Genomic DNA, 21,411 nt, shown 5'->3' with positions numbered 1-21,411 from the left:
GGTGATTTACCAGATGCCATGGGTTAATGTTTGTCAAACTAATGTCTGCATATCATTCACAGTAGGTGATTTACCAGATGCCATGGGTTAATGACTGTTGATCAAACTAATGTCTGCATATCATTCACAGTAGGTGATTTACCAGATGCCATGGGTTAATGTTGATCAAACTAATGTCTGCATATCATTCACAGTAGGTGATTTACCAGATGCCATGGGTTAATGTTGATCAAACTAATGTCTGTATATCATTCACAGTAGGTGATTTACCAGATGCCATGGGTTAATGTTTGTCAAACTAATGTCTGCATATCATTCACAGAGGGCAATTCAACAGACTCCAAATGATCCAGAACTCTGCTGCCAGGATTATCACCCGCACCAACTCATCCGACCACATCACCCCCGTTCTTATTCAATTACACTGGCTTCCTGTGCACTACTAGATTGATTACAAAAACCTTCTACTCACCTTCAAAGCCCTCCATAATCTAACCCCCATCTATATCACTGACCTCCTCCAAGAGTACAAACATGGGAACCCCTGTCCCCATCTCCCTATCTCTCTGAGTGGTTGTCTCGTAGTGTTGGCCAAGGTGGTGGATGTCTCGGGGTGATGGCCAAGATTGCAGTGACTGTTCTACCACCACATTGGTTATTATGTGCACCACTGAGATCATGGATCAGCTTCATAACGCCTCCTGTCTGACCTGCAGTGTCGAACCATACCTGCTCTGCCATGACCTATTCTGAGTGGTTTCTCCTGCCCCCCGGGGCATATGGCCCTGAGCCATCGTCTTGTATCCCACCCTGTATACATACGCTTGCAGTTGTTCTTAGTTCTATTCATTACTTAATTTCACAATTCTCTTATATGGGCGGCTGGGTGGCGCAGCGGACATTGCGCTCGTTGCGCAGATACACCGGGTTCGAATCCGGCTGTCGGCGTTGCCTCCGGCTTGGGCCGGCCGTCATACTAACTCAATTGGCAGATTTAGCGGGTGGGAAGTCGAAGGGTGGTAGTCTGGTCGTTGTGAACAGCGACTCCTACAGGTCGGTTGGGGCGCCTGCACAGCAAAGTCAGGAAAATGGCGGGGGCAGTGTGAGCCTCCTACACGTTACTCCTCGCCAAATGAGAGTCCGCGCTGGCAGGTGAAAAGATGTGACAGGCTGCCTCCACATGTATCGGAGGGGACATGTGATGCAAGGCTTCTATCCTCCCTACAACCGGCCAGTGGGGGGCATATGCGAGCAACGATCAGGACAGGGGAGGGAGAATTGGCACGAGAGGTAAATTGGGATGGGGAGAAAAATCACAGAAGAAGGAGGAGAAAAAGTAGATACAAAAAAAGAATCTCTTATATACTCTGATTCTATTCACATATATGCTTACTACATGTATCTATTGCTATGTCCGCCCATCACAAACACAGAAACTGTCTGACGCCTGTCCCAGTCTCCCTGTGAGTGGATGTCTCGTGGTGATGACCAAAATTGTGGACGTCGCGTGGTGATATTTGTGTTTCATTACCGACATCTAAGAAGTGAGATCCCCCCTTGAACGGCCCTTCTAAGGTTTCTCCCCTCCCCTGTACGTTTTTCTTTACCGTCGCGTGGGGTGTCTGGGAGTGTTGCATTTATTTATTTTAAATGTTATTTTGGATTTCATGGTGTTTTTTGTTTTGTTCTTGATTTATTGTGATGTTTCTTCTCGACTTGTTTAAAGAAGACGTGTCCGGCCCATGGGGACATTAACGTGTGTTGTCAGGCCTTACAAATTAATTAGATTTGAATTAGATTTATACCCCCTCCCGCACCCTCACACCTCAGCACCACCATGGGTGTTCGAACTTTCAGCTGTTCAGCTCCCAGACTCTGGAACTCCCTGCCGCCACGTGTCCGACAGTCTGACTCCATATCAACATTCAAAACCCAAATAAAACCCCACCTTTTCAAACTGGCATATTCACTATAACTGTACCCTGTGTGTCACTGTTTTATACTCCCTGTTGTTTGTTTTGTTTTTAACTTCACTGTTTTATACTTCCTGTTTGTTTTCTTTTTAACTTTGACTTGCCAAGATCACAATTTTTTACTTTGACTGTCTTGTTCTGTTTTTATGCCCTGTAAGGTGACCTTGTGTGTCTTGAAAGGTGCCTCCAAATAAAATTTATTATTATTATTATTATAAATCCAAGTACTTCAGCCTCTATTGACTGCTATAGAGAAGAAGAATATTTTGTGTGGTTAAAGGAACACACCAACATTTTGGGAAATGCACTTACCATCTTCTCCAGAGTCAGACAGGAAGATAGATACCAATTTCCTCTCTGTGCGTTTAGTAGAAAGCTATCCGGCTGCAAGCTAGCCTAGCCGTTGGCCAAAAACACCTCTCTGGAATTTTCAAGCTAGGTTAGTGGTAGATCGCATTCTGCTGAACATATGATACAGAGGAAATTGGTATCCATCTTCTTATCCTACTCTGGACGCAGATTGTAAGCGCATTTCCCATAATGATGGTGTGTTCCTTTAATGGTTTGTCCCCTCAGCAATTTGTCATTGGGCATCACGTACCTTCAGACCAGGACTTGGGAGGTCCGTTGGGGTTCTGTCCCTGCATCCCAGTTGGACCTCCTGAGGGGCCAGGAGGAGGCATGTTGGGGCCCATCATACCTACACAAATATATGAGTACAGTCATTAGAATGGGCTCTTATTAAAAAGAACACGTCAACATTTGGGGAAATTAGCTTATCGTCTTCTTCATCTTCAGAGTCAGACAAGAAGATAGATACCAGTTTCCTCTCTGTGCGTTCAGTAGAAAGCTATCTGGCTGCATGTTAGCCTAGCTTAGCACAATGAATGGAAGCGGACATGACTGGTTAGCCTAGGCATTGTCCAACTAACACCTCTCCTGAAGGCTAACCAGTCATGTCCGCTTCCATTCATTGGCCTTTTGAAACAGATTTCAGGCCTGCTTTAAAAGAGTCCAGGCTCTGTGGTGCCCTCAGTTGGATGGGGAGGCTGTTCCACAGGCGTGGTGCAGCCGAGCAGAAGGCTCGGTCACCCATGGTGCAGAGCCGGGTATTGGGGACCCGAAGGAGCAGGCTACCTGCAGATCTGAGGGTACGGGTGGAGGATTGTGGAGTGATGAGTTCCTGAAGGTAGAGGAGCGAGTGTCCGTTTATGCAGTTATGGGTGAGCATCAGGATTTTGTAATTGATCCGGGATGAGACGGGGAGCCAATGTAGTGAGTGGAGGATGGGGGTTATGTGATCGTGTTTACGGACTCTCATCAGGATCCTGGCAGCGCTGTTCTGGATGTATTGCAGCTTTTGGATGCTCTTGCCAGGAATCCCGATGAAGAGTCTGTTACAGTAGTCCAGTCTTGAGGAGATAAAGGCATGGACAAGCTTCTCTGCGTCTGACAGGGTTAAAGTGGGACGGAGTTTGGATATATTTTTTAGGTGATAGAATGAGGTCTTGCAGAGGTGTTTTATGTGGATGTTGAAGGTCAGGTTGTAACCATTCTACCCAAGGCAAAGATACACAGACTACTTAAAGTTACAACAAATTAACCGGATCTGCTTTTTATTTTTCAAAGGTTAATAAATAAAGACACATAAGATGCCAAAACAAACACGCACAGTACCTTTGACTCAGAATTGTCTGTTTTATTGAAATCTGCACAGCAGTAGTTTTAGACTAGGTCCCCAATTTATGGAAATGAATTAAGAGCCTGACACATGGGAAGAATGGTGGTGTTGACAGCGGACAACAGGGACAGCAATGGTCACTATCGTATCTACTAAATCTACTAAGGTAGATGACCTTATATAGAGGACTTGACAAAAGTTCTACTAACGTGAAATATCCCATTAAGGATTTTGTCAAGAACCCTATCATCAAGATTGGTTTTGATAGCTTATCAGTGAGCTGGATGCAATCCTACCTGGAGGGGAGAGAACAGATGGTAGAGGTAAACGGTACTCTATCCCCCCCCCTCACAGTGAGCTGTGGTGTTCCACAAGGAAGCATACTAGGACCGCTACTCTTCCTAATTTATGCAAATGACATGTCGTCAGCCTGTGACTGCAACTTGTTCCTGTTTGCGGACGACTCAGCCCTGCTGGTCTCTGACAAGAACAAGTTGCAGGTTGAAAAAACCCTCAGCACGGAACTAGGCAAAATCTGCATATGGCTCGCTGATAACAAACTAGCATTACACATGGGCAAAACAGAGTCCATTCTCTTCGGTTCAAATAACAAACTCAGCAAGACCGACGGCTTCTCAGTTACAGTGGGTGACAATATTGTCACAAGGAAAGACGAAATTACCTACCTGGGTTCCATCCTAGAGGCAAATCTTTCCTGTGACAAAATGGCATCCAATGTAATAAAAAAAGTCAACCAACGAACTAGATTCTTGTACCGGATCTCCTCTCTGGTAAACAAGAATACCCTGAAGACTCTGGCAGGAGCACTCATTCAAGGGTACTATGACTATGCTTGCACCTCATGGTACCAAAGCACCTCAAAGGCGCTTAAAACAAAATTACAAACATCACAAAACAAACTGGTCAGACTACTACTTGACCTGAACCCCAGAACCCACCTCACCCCTGCCCACTTTGACAACCTAGGATGGCTTAGAGTAGACGACAGAGTACAGCAACTTGCAATGGGCCTGGTCTACAAGATACACTATACGACCGGGGTGCCCATGTACATGTCAAAATACTTCCCAAAGGTCAGTGAATACCACAACCACTACACCAGAGGAAGCTCAACAAATCATGTTAAACCCAGATTCGGCTCAAACAAGGGACTAAACACGTTTCGCAATTATGCCACAACAATGTGGAACGCCCTACCCAAAGCTGTAAAGGAATGTGAATCCCTGCCCACATTCAAAACCGCTCTTAAAGAGCACCTACGGGAGGCTGCAATTCGAAACTGGCCACCGTAAATGCCCAAAACCCCCACCACCTCCTAATAGACAGTCTCCTCCCCACTGCATGTATATATTCCCTCCCCGCCATATGTATATTTCCCTCCCACCCACCCACCCCCTCCTAATGTACAGTCCGCTCCCCATCATATGTATATACTCTGTCAGGATCTAGGGGTAACAGTACTGTAACTGAGGGGTACAATTCCCTGACTGTATTGATAAGTATGGTATCATTAAACCACTACCGTCTTATGCACTTTAATTACTGGCCATACAGTACATGATATATATATATAATGATGAACACTTCCCACAATGAAATCGGTTCCACACAAAGTTGTAATTAAGTATTTATTGCAGCAAAAGGTACATAATATACTTCTCTATTTCACTTTGAATGCGCTTATAAGGCAAAGGAATGTGCGTAGGCAAATCAATAACGAATGTCCATTCTCTGGTTACGCAGGAGGTAATTATACAACCTGAATCTTAGGGAATTATATCTATGGTACACTAGTAATATAGCGGGAGATACTTGAAGGGTCCCCCCGGTTGTAAGCCAGCAAGGGTAGAGGATCTGTCGGTAATAGAGTCTGGGTCAACGATGATAAGGAGACTCCGAGTACGGGAGACGGTGCAATAAGATCTTGATCCACAGACGAATACAGCTGTTCTCCGTAGCCTGTAGCTCCACAGGGAAGAAAGCTAGCCTGCCTCAGGCTTCTGAGGGGCAGACTCGACGTGGCTCCTCACAGGGTAAATCCCACACACGTGTGGGCGTCGGCGATTCTCCGCTCCATTAATCACAGGACCAAAAGCAAATATAATCCAGCCGTAAAGGGCTATGCAGTCGTCGGGTAGATAATCCAGTGTACATGTCCACACGGTCCTCGTCTAGGGCTCCTCGGGTGAAAGCGCCATGAAAGCAGCCCAGCCTGGATAAGCACTCTAGCTGATACGAGGAAAACGTTGGCGATGCTGGTCACTGTATAACTTTAGCCGCACGATACACTATACACAATTAGACTATTACTGACTTAATAGAATATGTCGCACTCGACGGTATAGCGCCAAACTCTGACACTTCAGTTATTAATTCGCACGCGGTCTCAATGCTCTATTTGGGGCCAAACAGGCCATACTTCACCACACGTAGTATCGTGGGTGAGGCTTCAACTTATTGGGTAACATACTTCTGTATTCACCTGCGCCGTATTTATACGCTTAGATGAATAAACTAGTACCAGCTTTATTCCTGTCTCATATCCTTGCGCAATACCATTCATGTCCAGGCATGTCCCCGGCGGTGACTTTGAACCTGACTTTGGAGGCATGGCCTTGGCGCCTGTGGACCGCTGTCCAATAGGAGAATGAAATATTATGGTCTGTACTAGGCTAAAGGGATATTCCGTGTATATGTACAAGGAATATACAAGGGATATCAAACGATATACAAATATTATGCAATATATATCAATCAATAAATATATATATTCGGTTTAATCTGATCCTTTGTAACAGCCGCCTCCTAATTAGTCCCACCTAATTAGCTAAACAGAGACAGATTAACCGCACTGTCCACTACTCAGTGGTGCGTTATTGAAATCATCTGGGGTGACACGCACCACGTGCACGCGCGCTCCCGGCGCGTGCGCGCGCTCCCGCGAATGCGCATTTAATGTCCCCTCGCTTGGGCACAGAGTAAAGACGGTGCCTAATTGCGTCTACGAATGGAATGTAACACGTCTTCACAACAAGTTAGGTGTGAATGTGTCTGAGAACGTATTTAACACACCTGACGACCGGCGCTATTGATATGCAAATAGCGAGTGAGCTTGCACACCGTGCTACCCCGTCCCATGAACAACGCATGCCTGCCACTACTCAATGTCTGTTGTGAGGGGGTAGGGCAGTTCACAAAGTCATGGGGTCATGGTCGTCATCAATAGTCTCGGGGAGCCTTGGCAACTCTATTAGCCTCGCCACGGGTCGGGTGTAGATCCGCCCTTGGACGAGCACTTCGGCTGCTCGGACCTTTCCGTCGGCACCGGTGATCACTTTGCTTACGCGGCCAGCCGGCCACATAGCTCGGGGTAGTGACTGGTCGATAATCATGACGACTGTTCCTTCTGTCAAATTGTCTCTCTCTTTCACCCATTTCTGGCGGGTCTGTAGAGACGGTAGATAGTGGAGTAGGAAGCTGTTCCAAAACTTGTCAGCCAATACTTGACTGTACCTCCACATTCTTCGGCCGTTCGCTTCTTCAGGCCTGTACATTGTCTGTGGTAGCGCGGGGTCCAGCCGCCCCATCAAGAGTGTGTTGGGGGTGACTGGGTCGACATCTGCTACATCACTTGAGACGTAACCGAGGGGCTTTGAGTTCAATACTCCCTCGATCTCCGTGAGGACTGTCATTAGGACTTCTTCCGCCACGGTCTGGGCCCCAAGCACGGCGTACAGGGCTGTCTTTATTGAACGTACTTCTCGTTCCCAAGTTCCACCGAAGTGAGGTGCATTCGGGGGATTAAACTGGAAGTCAATCTGGGATGGAGCGAGGTGGGTCTTAAGTTCTGGGCCCATAGCTTGGAAGCTCTCTCTCAGCTCTCTTTCTCCGCCTTTGAAGTTTGTCCCGTGATCAGACATTAATATAGACGGTTTGCCTTTCCGCGATGTGAATCTTCGGAAGGCCATAAGGAATGAGTCTGTGCTCATGGTTGGAAGGAGTTCTATATGCATCGCTCGGGTGGTCATGCATTTGAATACAATACCCCACCGCTTCTCGGTTCCTCTTCCTTTCTTTACATACAGCGGGCCGAAACAGTCCATACCGGTGGAGTGAAAAGGCTTGTCGCCGAGTCGGAGGCGACAGGGAGGTAGGTCAGCCATCCGGGGTATACTGGGCTGCGCTCGCCATTTACGACAGTCTAGACAGGTTCGCTGGAAGCGCCGCACTGCTTCTCTCCCTTGCAGTATCCAATAACGACGTCTGATCTCCGCGAAGACTCTCTCTGCCCCGGCGTGATGCACATCCTCGTCGTATTTCTTTATGATCAGCTCTGTGACCTTGTGTCGGCTGTTTAAGACTATCGGGTACTTGACGTCATCCGGTAAGTCTGGAGCTCTCCGCAGACGACCACCCACTCTGATGAGACCATGGGCGTCGCTCTCTGGGGCTAGGTGGAGCAATCTGCTGTCTGATGGGACGGGCTTGGCTCCCTGTAGATAGTCTAGCTCATCGAGAAACGAGTCTCTCTGGGCTCGTTGTAGGAGAAGAAGTTCTGCTTCTTCGTAGTCAGCTGCAGTAATGTCAGTAGTGAGCTGAACCTCTGGGTGGTGCCACAGGAATGTCTTTAGCTGCGCACTCTCTAGGGTGAGGCAATCGTCTATGTCGGGGTCTGTGGAGACGTGTGGTCAATCCACAGAACATAGATTTCTTGTTCTCGGCCTCCTCTTTACTCGCTGCCCGTGGGGTGGGTGTAGGCCACTCTTCTTCCGGGAGCTTGAGGAACTCTGGCCCGTCACTGTATAGGTTGTGACGGGTGAGGTCATCCAGGGACATTCCCCGGGTGATGACGTCAGCTGGATTGTGTTTTGTGTCCACATACCTCCAGCTTGCTACTTCTGTTAAATCTTGAATCTCTGTGACTCTGACTCCCACGAAGACCTTGTATCTGCACGAATCAGACCGGATCCATGTGAGTACTGTCGTGGAGTCTGACCACAAGATTGTTCTTTGCACCGGGATGGTGAGTTCACGTTGGATCAACGTAGCGAGTTGCGCTCCTGCTAGGGCTGCGCAGAGCTCTAGACGCGGGATAGATTGTTGCTTGCGTGGGGCTATTCTTGAGCGAGCCAGGATGAAGGCAGTATGTATTTCTCCTCCCTCCTCTCGGGCACGCAAGTAGGCCACCGAACCGTAGGCTACTTCGGAGGCGTCGCTGAAGACGTGCAGGTCCATCTGGCACGTCTCCGGCCTCACTGTGGGTGGGAAGTAGCTGCAGCGTATGTTGACACCTGGGAGTGAGCTGAGTTCTGTCTCCCACTCTCTCCATGTGGATGCAAGGTGCTCGGGTATGGGGTCGTCCCAGCCCTGGTCCTTGTCCCATAACGCTCTTACAATCATCTTTGCCCTGGTGGTGTAAGGTAGAATACATCCCAACGGGTCATATTGTCTGGCGAGTGTTCTGTATACACTCCGTCTGGTGGTCGGTAGTGCAGTCGACCTTCCCTGCTCCTTGGTCAGGGGTGTGTGTTTATAATGGAGCGAGTCTGTTTTGAAGCGCCAGACTAGTCCTAATGTCATTTCTTGGGCTTCTCCTGGGATGGTCGCCATCCAGGTCTCGCTGCTTGCTGCCTTGTCCTCGGGGGAGAGGCTGCGCAATACTTGCGGGTCGCTGCTGGCCCACTGCCTGAGATCAAAGCCGCCTTTGATCAGGGAGGCGCGGAGCTTGAGTAGAAGGGCCTCGGCTTCTTCTGGCGTCGAGACGCTTTGCAGACAGTTGTCCACGTAGAAACTATTTCCTACACTTTGTCGGACCTCTTCATCGGCTGCTGGGTCCTCTGCGACGTGTTTTTGCAGTGCAAACGTAGCACAGCATGGGCTGCATGTGGTTCCGAAAGGGAGGACTTCCCATTGATAGATGGCTGGTTGCTCGTCCCCGATCCTCTCTCTCCATAGGAACCGCAGCAGGGGCTTGTCCTCCTCCACTAGTCTCACCTGCAGGAACATCCCTTTGATGTCGCCGCTGATGGCCACCTTGTCTTGGCGGAAACGTAGTAACACGCCTAGTAGAGAGGGGCCTAGTGTTGGGCCGGGCAAGAGCTCTTTATTCAGATTTTGTGATCCGATCTGGTAGCTGCAGTTGAACACAATATGATCCTTGCCGTTGTGGTGGACTTTGTGGTGCGGCACGTACCATGATTCGTCGTCTGATCGGCCTCTTTAATGTCAATTTTCTTTATATTTTAGCTTGTTAATCTCAGCGCGGTACACAGTCTCTTGAGCGGGGTCTCTGGCTAGGCGCCGCTCTGTGTTCAATAGATACCGCTCCGTCGCTTCTTTTGGGGCGTGGAAGGTAGGCATACCCTCTCGCCTCAGGAGTGGAGTTGCGTATCTCATCACTCCGTTGACTTTGACTCTCTTTGTCCCCTGCTCGAGGAGGGCTATAGCGTAAATGTCTTCCTTGGAACGAATGTCTTTCTTTTCGTTCTTAAAGGGCATTGTCTCTAGTGTCCATAGCCTCTCGACATGCTGTAGGAGGGTGGTGTCTTCTTCTGTCACTCTGGAGTGGAGGCAGCTAGTGGCTGCTGTTCGGTTAAGGGACCTAGCGAGGGGGCCTTGTAGTGTCCATCCTAGGCGGGTCTCGACTGCTGCAGGACAGCCTCTGGGCCCTGTGTGGACCCGGTCCATCGGGACGATGAGGTCTGCATGGTCGGAGCCTATCAGCAGGGTCGGGGTGGCACCGTCTATGAGCGGTATAGGTAGTTGACGCAGGTGCACATATTTATCCATCAGCTTGGCGATGGGGTAGGTGTACTGCGACAGGCCTATTTCTTGGCTGGTGAAAGCGTTAGTAATCCTATACCGTATCTCTGGCTGCCCGCTTGCTGCGATAGTGAAGGAGACATTCTCGCCCTTTATCGTCTTTAGATCTCTTCTTATTGTCCGAATCGTCATCTGGTTTTCGCTCCCCCGCAGCCCCAGCTGGGCCGCAGTGGACGCGAGGAGAAGGGTCTTCTCTGACCCGTCGTCAAGGACGGCGTAAGTGTCCATGACCTTGTCTTGGTAACTCAATGTTACGCGGACCACCTTTAAGAGCACCCGGGCGCCCCCGCTGCTGGCGGGGTCAATGTACATAACACTTGCCTTTGTGCTGCTTGAGGGTGCAGGCTTTCTTCTGTTACTGTCGTGTAGGACGTCTAAGTGGGCTCCGTCACACCGACTACACCTCTTCTTTAAGCGGCAATCGGCTGCCATGTGACTGCGCGCACATCGGTAACAGCGTCGGTTGGCCTTTATCCATTGACTCACCTCGTCGGTGGTCATCTTCTTGAACGTGTCACATTGTGACAGCCAGTGTTCATATTCGCAGTACGGGCACACCATCTTCCACTTCTCTTTCATCGAGGGGGTACTGTGGTTCTTGCTGCTCGGTACTGATTCTGATTGGTGCATGACGGTCACCAATCTGCGGCCATCGTTTGCTCTCCTAGGTCCCTCTCTGGAGCTTGGTGTGCTCCGCATGAACGTATCCAACCATAGGCTGTTGACTTCTCTCGCCAGGAAGTCGGCTAGGTCTAGGAGGGATGGCTCGGGACCGTTAGGATCACGGTGGTCTCTTTGCCGCCTGAAGCGCTCTTGTCGGGCGGGCGGAAGCTTCTCTAAAATCCTCTCGACATTAGAGTTTGCGTACAGTTCGTGCATACCCTTTTCTCTTTGCGCCCCCAGCATCCCTACCAGGGATTGTACCTTGATAGACAGGTCATCTAGTGAGCGATTGTCTGTGGCTGGGGGTAGGCGGTCAATATGCCTTATCTCTTGTATTACGTAGTCCCATATGCGTCCATATCTTTGGTCGAGTGCTGCTAGAGCCGCGGTGTATGGGGTAGTAGAGGTGGCATAGGCCAGCGCTATATTGTGCGCTCGGGGCACCTTGAGGTGCTTCAGTAGGATAGCATATTTGTACGGTTCATCAGCTACATCGGACATAATTGTCTCTAAGCACATTCGTAGCTCTGTGTACTGTGCTCTGTTCTCGTGTGTGAAGTCCGGGAACGTCGGTGTGCCAATGTATGATGCCATGGATGGCTGGCACATCGGTGAGCGTTGGAAGAGAGGCCTCCTAGGCGAGTCTCCTCTTACGCCTCTTGGTGGGCTGGTACCTGCTGGATACCATGGCCCGCGTACCCAGGTGCTGTTCCTCAGGGCTGGTCGTGCGTCAAGCTCACCCGTGAATTGAGTCGGGGGTCTGTAGCGCAGAGCCGCGGGGGTAAAGTAGAGATGTTCCGATACCATTTTTCCCTTTCCGATCCGATTCCGATACCTAAGCTTTGGGTATCGGCCGATACCGATATTTATCCGATACCAGTGCATACAAAAAAAATAAAAAATTATATAAATACGTTTTTTTTTTTTTTTTTTTTTTTACAGATACTGTTATACTGTTTTTAGTAATAACTGGAAAGTAATGGTATTTATTCAACAACAGGTGATTGTATAGATTTGTATTAGTATCATTAATCAATGAGTATGGGCTGCAGCACTGCAGATATACCCTACTCCAATGATCCACACGGACATTAAACGGTGTTGCACTCGCTACTCCGTGGCTCTGCAGATATACCCTATTCAGTCTGTAAGCTAGTGGCAGATAGAATGTTCATGTTGTGATTTTTGATGCAAAATAAATATTCAACATTCTCTTTTGAAACTCCGCCTCAGACTCTTATCCTTTGGCACTTGCTGTACTTTGCTTGCAGGTCTGCAGCCATTATTGCTGGATTATAAATAGCACCAACTTTAGACACGGTAACGTTATCAAGCTAAGCTAACTGACCTAGCTCGTCTTCCCGCATTGACATTTGATAACGTTAGTAATAGTCAGCTAACGCTAGTCAGTAGCTACTTAACTTAAATACAATTCACCGTGGGTGCATTATTGTTGATAGACGGTCACGGACAGTGTTAGGTCCTGGAGAAAGGACAGGCGATCATCTGATTTGATGTAACGTTAAAGCGGATGTTGTTCCAACTAGCTATCTTTCCAGCTAATGCTATCATAACACCAGCAAAACACATCCCGTCCGAGCTCCCCGTCACACCGCACTGTCGGGGACAATGGAATTTAAGAAAGTGTATCTGCTGTTAAAATGACACAGCATCACACTTTAAAACATGTTCATTTTATAATCCTCACTCTCCGCAGGACTCGGCAGGAGATAAATTACATCATGGGATCGGAGGCTAGAATTTACGTGTACTCGCCGATACCGATACCAGCATTTTAGGCAGTATCGGCGGCATTTCCGATACTGGTATCGGTATCGGAACAACTCTAGGGTAAAGCCTGGGCTGTACTGGACCTCCTGGTCCTGTGGAGTACTGTGCTGCTGTTGGGCTTGACTCTCCTCCTCTCCCTCTTCTTCTTCCTCTGGCAGGTCATCTAGATCCTGTAGTCGTCTATTTAGCCTCTCCGCGGTGTAGACCGTTTCTTCCTTGTAGCTGGGTCTCACTTGGACCGGACGGGGAAGGGGTTCGGAGGGGGGTATAGGCTCTCTCTGGTGGTCGGGCTCAGGGTCGCTTGATCCTTGTCTTGACGAGGCCCTGGAGCCCCGTGCGGAGGGAGGGGGTGTTGCCCTGGTGATCAGCTGCTCCATTATCTGCGCTTGTAATCGGTCGCGCTCGGCTTCGCGCTTGGTGAGAGCGAGGTCGCGCTCTGCTTCTCTTTGGGCACCGGCAGAGGCGCGCTGGGCTTCGGCGGCGGCGCGCTGGGCTTCGGCCCGGTCCCTTCCCATATTCTCTTCCGTCTGAAGGCGTCTAATCTCTAGACGTGTACGATCTTCGTCGCTCCGTTGCTGCGCTTGAAGGCGTTCTCTTTCCATGGAAGAATGTTCGCGCTCACTAAGCGTCTGTGCTTGGAGTCGATCGCGCTCTGTTGAGGCTGCCAGGCTGGCGAGGAAGGCCTGTGCCAGCATCTTGTCCGCCTCGCTGGGGGAAGACGCTGGTTGAGGTGATCCGCTCCTGGTAGTACTCGTTGGAGATCCGTTCTCCTGTGGCGAGTCGAGGAGATCTATCTCCGGGGTGCTCGCCTCTTCTGGTCGTGGGTCGAGTTCCATCCCTGGAGGGCTGTCTTTATCCTGGAGCTCTCCGGGGACTACTTCTTCGGTCTTGGCGGGGGGTAAAGTCATGTCAGGTCCCTCCTGGTCCCCTCCGTGAGCTTGGTCAGTTACGTTAGAACCCACTAGGGCCTCTATAGGCGGGGTAGCCTGGTCGATAGGGTCGGACATAATTTTACTATCTACTTTTTCCGCGTTTACCGTCTGTAGAAAGCTAGGTAGTATATTGGCAACGTAATCCTCTAAGTACTGAGGTGTCTGCCGTCTACGCTGCGGGCGATCTATTTTAGGAGAACCGTTTTGTGGAGTGTTCATCATTGGCCATGTCAATATTAATACCACTATATTAATATTACGCTAGTTACCCTCCGGCTCGAAGGACCAATTTTAACTGAGGGGTACAATTCCCTGACTGTATTGATAAGTATGGTATCATTAAACCACTACCGTCTTATGCACTTTAATTACTGGCCATACAGTACATGATATATATAATGATGAACACTTCCCACAATGAAATCGGTTCCACACAAAGTTGTAATTAAGTATTTATTGCAGCAAAAGGTACATAATATACTTCTCTATTTGACTTTGAATGCGCTTATAAGGCAAAGGAATGTGCGTAGGCAAATCAATAACGAATGTCCATTCTCTGGTTACGCAGGAGGTAATTATACAACCTGAATCTTAGGGCAGGGGTGTACAGTGCGACATATATCTCGCACGTGCTACAGCAACAGCTGTCTGTGCGATGGATGGATTTACTTCACTAGCACTGGTGCGATAGGGATTCGGTTCATATAGATACTCTTATTTTGAAAATCCTGTAGCGGGTCTCATTTCTGCCCACGCGCAGCTCCAGCTATAATAACTAGGATCGACAGCTAGCAACATTCAGGTGCATATGATACTATATTATTTTGAAAAAACTCTGTGACAACTCGACGAGTCATATTCGCCCTATCCGTGCTTGCAAGCAGAGCAGCGTGTTGGTGCGCACACAGCAGTGCGCCTACACGTCCCGAAATAAGTCCGGTGTGTTTTTTTTCTTCTCGCAACGGGTCAAATGCATCTACATGCTTTGCACCGTCGCCATTCCTTTATGCGCACATCGCCCGAGATTAACGTTTATGTACCATTACAATCACTACAACGTTAGCAAGCTAACAAGCTAATCCTGATCAGGCAGAGCCAGCAGACACAGTGTGGAAAGGGAAATGGGGGGCACTCTCTCCCCTTCCCTGTGTGTGTGTGTGCGTGCGTGCGTTTGGAAAGACGATGAAGTCACTAGTCAGGACTCAGGACAGGAGTATATTATAGTAAACTGAGGATGGACAGATAATGTTGATATTCAAATATAAAAAATTTCGAGAGGAGTGGAAGTTTGAAGACTAGACTACAATATGATGCAGGGGTGGTGAGTTGAAACAGTGTGTGTGAATGAATGAATGTAAACTTTATTTAACAGATTGCAGAATGGGTACAGTACAGTACGGCTCAATACACACAATTGTTAAGGGGATGCAGACCAGAGAAAGACGTTTGTCTTGTTTACATCAGGGTCCCCCATTGTGTGTGTGTGTCCCAACCGACCCCACTTCTATGTTTCAATAAATTATTTGCATTTAAAACTATTAACGCTGACTCATTCCTTCAGTCCACTCAAAATTATGCTAATATTCCTTATGTTGTTTATGATATTAATTGAAAATAGCATATGAGAGTATTACTATTATAGTAATAATAACACATGGCGATATACTAAATGACAGCCAAACATGGCACTGCAACTAAATAACACAAATACAATAGGCACATTTGTGACTGTTACAAATATAACACGTTTTATACTTGTGCTACAAGATTTTGGCCTGTGCTACAAAACTATCAACCTCTGTAGCACCAGTGCTATGTGCAAAAAAAGTTAACGTACAGCCCTGTCTTAGGGAATTATATCTATGGTACACTAGTAATATAGCGGGAGATACTGGAAGGGTCCCCCCGGTTGTAAGCCAGCAAGGGTAGAGGATCTGTCGGTAATAGAGTCTGGGTCAACGATGATAAGGAGACTCCGAGTACGGGAGACGGTGCAATAAGATCTTGATCCACAGACGAATACAGCTGTTCTCCGTAGCCTGTAGCTCCACAGGGAAGAAAGCTAGCCTGCCTCAGGCTTCTGAGGGGCAGACTCGACGTGGCTCCTCACAGGGTAAATCCCACACACGTGTGGGCGTCGGCGATTCTCCGCTCCATTAATCACAGGACCAAAAGCAAATATAATCCAGCCGTAAAGGGCTATGCAGTCGTCGGGTAGATAATCCAGTGTACATGTCCACACGGTCCTCGTCTAGGGCTCCTCGGGTGAAAGCGCCATGAAAGCAGCCCAGCCTGGATAAGCACTCTAGCTGATACAAGGAAAACGTTGGCGATGCTGGTCACTGTATAACTTTAGCCGCACGATACACTATACACAATTAGACTATTACTGACTTAATAGAATATGTCGCACTCGACGGTATAGCGCCAAACTCTGACACTTCAGTTATTAATTCGCACGCGGTCTCAATGCTCTATTTGGGGCCAAACAGGCCATACTTCACCGCACGTAGTATCGTGGGTGAGGCTTCAACTTATTGGGTAACATACTTCTGTATTCACCTGCGCCGTATTTATACGCTTAGATGAATAAACTAGTACCAGCTTTATTCCTGTCTCATATCCTTGCGCAATACCATTCATGTCCAGGCATGTCCCCGGCGGTGACTTTGAACCTGACTTTGGAGGCATGGCCTTGGCGCCTGTGGACCGCTGTCCAATAGGAGAATGAAATATTATGGTCTGTACTAAGCTAAAGGGATATTCCGTGTATATGTACAAGGAATATACAAGGGATATCAAACGATATACAAATATTATGCAATATATATCAATCAATAAATATATATATTCGGTTTAATCTGATCCTTTGTAACAAGTACTGTATATTTGAATACCGCTTATGTCACAAATGTATCAGTACTAAATACCTATATGTCCCTATGCCATAAATGTCATGTATGTTGTGTATGTCATAAATGTCTATATGAATTGAAAATGGGGGACCCTGATGGAAACAAGACAAACGTCTTTCTCAGGTCTGCATCCCCTTAACAATTGTATGTATTGAGCCGTACTGTATTGTACCCATTCTGCAATCTGTTAAATAAAGTTTTCATTCATTCATTCATTCATTCATTCATTCATTCATTCATTCATTCATTCATTCATTCATTCATTCATTCATTCACACGGAAGCTGCATAATGATGCTGCATATCATGTCACCCCTATTCCCCTCTCACCGTGACCTCTGCTGTACCCTGAAGCCAGGGGCCCAGGTACGGGGACTGGTCCTCCTGGTCCCCCCCCTCCAGGTGCAGCACCAGGAGCCAGACTGGGCATGGGTTGTTGCTGCTGCTGCATCCCAGGCATGGGCCTCTTCCCCTGTACAGCCATCTGGAGGTGGTCTGGCAGTGGCTGCCCACGGGCCAGCATCTTATAGGCCATGATCTGGGCCCTGAGCTGGTGGAGCTGGTTCTGGTTGAAGGGAGTAGGACCCCCGTGGCCTCCAGGGCCACCAGGCCCACTAGCGCCAAGGCCGGGGCCAGTGGATCCAAGGTTAGAAGTAAGGTTGGGTCCGAGGCTGGGGGCAGGGCTGGGGCCAGGCCCAGCGCTACCTGGAGGGCCAGGCCGGTTGTTTGGACCCAGGGTCTGTGGGTCTGCACTGGGACCTTCTAAGGATGTAGAGCCTGCGCCAGGGCCACCAGAGGAAGAAGAGGAGGAGGAGGAGGAAGAAGGCATGAGGGAACCGGAGGGAGGACCATTTGAGGGAACGGGGCTGGATTGATCAGAGCCACCTAGTGGGGAGTGGTAGCCTAGTAGGAGAGCGAGCGAGAGAGAGCAAAAGAGATAGAGAGAAGCAGGATGCGTTAGGTGTACATCCATCATTACCTGTCCTGAGGTTGTAGTCACAACAGTGTGTCACTCAGCCGACAAGCAATTCATCATCTGGGGATTTCAACCAAAGACTAGTTGGGCTGCTTATTGCTTATTGACAGCGGAAGAGTGCGCCCGAGTGCTTCCGCGTTTTCCCTGATTGGCTGCGACACGCCCCGCGGCTTGCGGCATTATGTAGGCGTAATCGCCGATGATTTTCATTCGAAGCTCACCTGGCAGCGCTGCGGTCCTGCGGTCCGTTGGTTACAAGTTCGAATCCCTTATTTTTTTTTTTTTTTTTTACGTGTATTCTTTCGCCGGTTAAGGTTAGGCATGGTTAAGGTTAAGGTTAAGGTTAGGCATTGTTAGGGGCGGCTAGGTGGTGTAGTGGGCAAGGCACTCGCCACCAGTGTGGAGACGCTAGGATTCGCGTGTTCGAATCCAGCTCTCCACATTGTTTTCAGTTTAGCTGGTCGTCCGCAGTAATACACATTGGCCGTATTACGGGGAGGGAAACTGAAGGGTGGGGATCGGGCGTTGTGAACAAGCGACTCCTACAAGTCGGTTGGTGCGCCTGCGCAGTAGAATCAGGAAGTGTCGGGGGCAGCGTGAGCCTCCCACGCGTTACTCCTCGACACTGAGAGATCGAGCTGCGCAGGTGAAAAGATGCGACTGCTGTTACCTCAAGTACCGGAGGGGACTTGTGCTATGTATGACTTAGTCCACATTGCAGCCGGCTTGTGGGAGGCAAGAAACAGCGTTTGTGACAGGGGAGGGTTGAATTGGATGATACGAAATTGGGATGGGAGAAAAATATAGAAAAATGGGAGAAAAAGCGGATAAAAAAAAAAAAAAGTTAGGCATTGTTTCGGAGTTGGTTAAGGTTAGAAGGGTTAAGTTTAGGCGCTGTTAAGGAGCTGGTTAAGGTTAGAGTTTGTCTTAGAGAATGGCAATATTCTTTCTATGGTTAAGGTTAAGGTTAGGCATGGTTAAGGTTAAGGTTAAGGTTAGGCATTGTTTCGGAGTTGGTTAAGGTTAGAAGGGTTAAGTTTAGGCGCTGTTAAGGAGCTGGTTAAGGTTAGAGTTTGTCTTAGAGAATGGCAATAGACAGCCTATTTCCGCACTGCCGCTCTCTCACGCTGCCGCGGTCACATGGTCACATTGTCACATTCTTGCACTCTTCCGCTGTCAATAAGCTACACGCAGTTGGGCTGGGATGTCTGAATTATTCCCACACCTTGTTAGTGGCCTATCAACCAATTATTTCTGAGACCTACAGTAGACATACAGTATAGACATAACTCTGTTTCACAACTTAGAACTAATGCACCACTATGTCTGTGGTGACTGCCTAGGTTGCCTTGCCTGGGGTTGATGGAAATACTTGATGCCCTGCGGTCCTACAGTACATTGTAGAGGGCCCTGCCACACCTGCACAGAGGTCACCAGCCCACATACTGTACTGTTAGATTTATATACTGTGACTGGGTTTCACAATGTTGGAAATAGTATTGTAATTACTGTGTGTGTGTGTGTGTGTGTGTGTGTGTGTGTGTGTGTGTGTGTGTGTGTGTGTGTGTGTGTGTGTGTGTGTGTGTGTGTGTGTGTGTGTGTGTGTGTGTGTGTGTGTGTGTACATAAGCAGTCTGCCTACCTTGTGAGTGTTGGTCCAGTGGACTGGGAGGGGGCCCCATGCCGCTGTGCCCACCGGGCCTCATGGACAGACCTTTCATCTGACCAAATCGAGACTCCTCACTCATGCCCTTCTCATGCATACCCTCCATGGGCTATGGGAAAAGTAAAAAATAGTATTCATGTCATACACAGGTACTACAGTTTAATGAGTTGGTATCTCAATGGGTCTCATTCGTATCTCAACCAATTGGTACCAGGTGGATGCAACGTTTCCCATTTGTTCACGATGAATTGAAAATGGGGGACCCTGATGTAAACAAGACATACGTCTTTCTCTGGTCTGCATCCCCTTAACAATTGTGTGTATTGAGCCGTACTGTATTGTACCCATTCTGCAAGTTTTCATTCATTCACTGTTATTTGTATGAATCGTGTGAAATGAGATATAGAATCAAATAGATTACAGCTTTATTGTCCACACAAGGTGAAAGAGTGTCATTCGCTTCACTTGGCTGATAATAAATAGGTAGACATGTCAATAAATTCCTGAATAAAGTCCTGAATTTCCCCAAGGGGATCAATAAATGAATATCTTATCTTAAATCACACAGTAAACATTCAAAACACAAAGACGTAATTTTCTTTTTTTAAATAAACATTGAAAGCACACCAGAGGCAGACCGTCCTGATGGCCTAAATTGATAATTGTGCCAAAAATGCATGATCGATCAGTGTTCATCTGGAGTTGAGGAGGCAATTGAGAATGGCACATTGATTTCTTAGAGATGTTCTTAGCTGCCAGAGGCACCTTGTAACGTCTACCAGAGTGTAGCCTCTCAAACTGGGGCAAGAAGGGAATGGATACAGTATGTGGACATGCAACAGGTATTATCTCTTGATCTGGGTCTGGCAACAACGGCTCCAAGTCTGACTGTATTTCCTCCTTCGGATTACATTTGAATGATCAATTACCAATGAGAGGTCTATAGGGGTGTAGGTGGGTGTGTGCCACAGTGTGGTGCACATCCTTACTTTGTGCAGGGGGTGCATGCTGTCCTGGCTGTACCCAGAAGGCCCTGGCTGGGAGTGTCCAGAGGAGGGAGGTCCGGGGCTGGGACCCATCATACTGTGTGAGGAACTTGGAGAAGGGCCAGGACTGGGGCCAAGCATAGCCCCAGGAGAGGGTCCCGGACCGGGGGAAGGACCAGGCCGAGGGGTGCCTCCCATGGGAGGGTCTGGTGTCGACATCACCCTGGATCCCCTGATGTTGGATGGGAGGCAACAACCTGAAGTGAGAGAGGGAGATTAAAAAGGGGGAGAGGCTTCTATGTGTGTGAGTCTGTGAGAGAAAGAGAAATAAGTATGATCTGTATAGAGCACTCAAATTAATGGCATTTCATAATAAACATTGAGTCTATTAGAGTCTAGAGACACTAGTCCTTCATTATCATAGTGATGATAATAATAGTAATAGTGGAGTATGCCATCTGTCTCCATACAATATGCATTTCAATTAAATAGTGGGCAGGTACAATATTTGCATAAAATTGGGTTTACTTTTGTCAAACGCCTATCAGATTTATCTTCTGTCTCCTGCACCAAATTCCTCGATGCGCACAGCAACCGCTGCGTAAGAAATTGCAGCTGCATGGTCTATTCTGAACTTGACAAGGCAATTAATTATGTACGTATAGCCATGTCATAGCGATTCCTTATACACAACATGAAAGGGTGTCTCGATGAATATAAAAAGGGGGAATGGCGGATTGTGCTTGTGCGACTGATCTACCAGCATCAATTCAAGGCACTCCTTCGTAAATATCTGCGTTGCTGTATTGATATTTAATTGGGGGTATATAATAAAGACGCAGCGGTTGTCGCAATTAGTACACTCACCCGCTTTGTAATTTGCCTCGCAGCGTTGATTTGTCTCAGCGACGCGGCTCGAGCGCCCCCTTCACCGTTCTCCGGACCGCGTGAATGTCTAGTCACGGCTACCGATCCAAGCGCATGCGT

General features: G+C 48.2%; 1 protein-coding gene across 1 annotated transcript in view; it reads right to left on the bottom strand.

The window, feature by feature from the left end:
- smarca4b (SWI/SNF related BAF chromatin remodeling complex subunit ATPase 4b) overlaps nucleotides 1-20,643 on the bottom strand; it is a gene marked incomplete at both ends in the record, with an annotated part of 119,881 nt that extends 99,238 nt beyond the window's left edge. The window contains 4 exons of the mRNA XM_084318838.1: nucleotides 2,575-2,673; nucleotides 17,128-17,700; nucleotides 19,415-19,547; nucleotides 20,428-20,643. Coding sequence (XP_084174964.1) covers nucleotides 2,575-2,673; nucleotides 17,128-17,700; nucleotides 19,415-19,547; nucleotides 20,428-20,643 — 1,021 coding nt within the window. The remainder of the gene's footprint in view (nucleotides 1-2,574; nucleotides 2,674-17,127; nucleotides 17,701-19,414; nucleotides 19,548-20,427) is intronic.
- Nucleotides 20,644-21,411: the final 768 nt, after the last annotated feature.

The sequence above is a fragment of the Notolepis coatsorum genome (genome assembly GCF_963971535.1).
Source record: "Notolepis coatsorum genome assembly, chromosome: 7".
Lineage (NCBI taxonomy): Eukaryota > Metazoa > Chordata > Actinopteri > Aulopiformes > Paralepididae > Notolepis > Notolepis coatsorum.
This window is presented reverse-complemented; position numbering and strand designations above follow the sequence as displayed.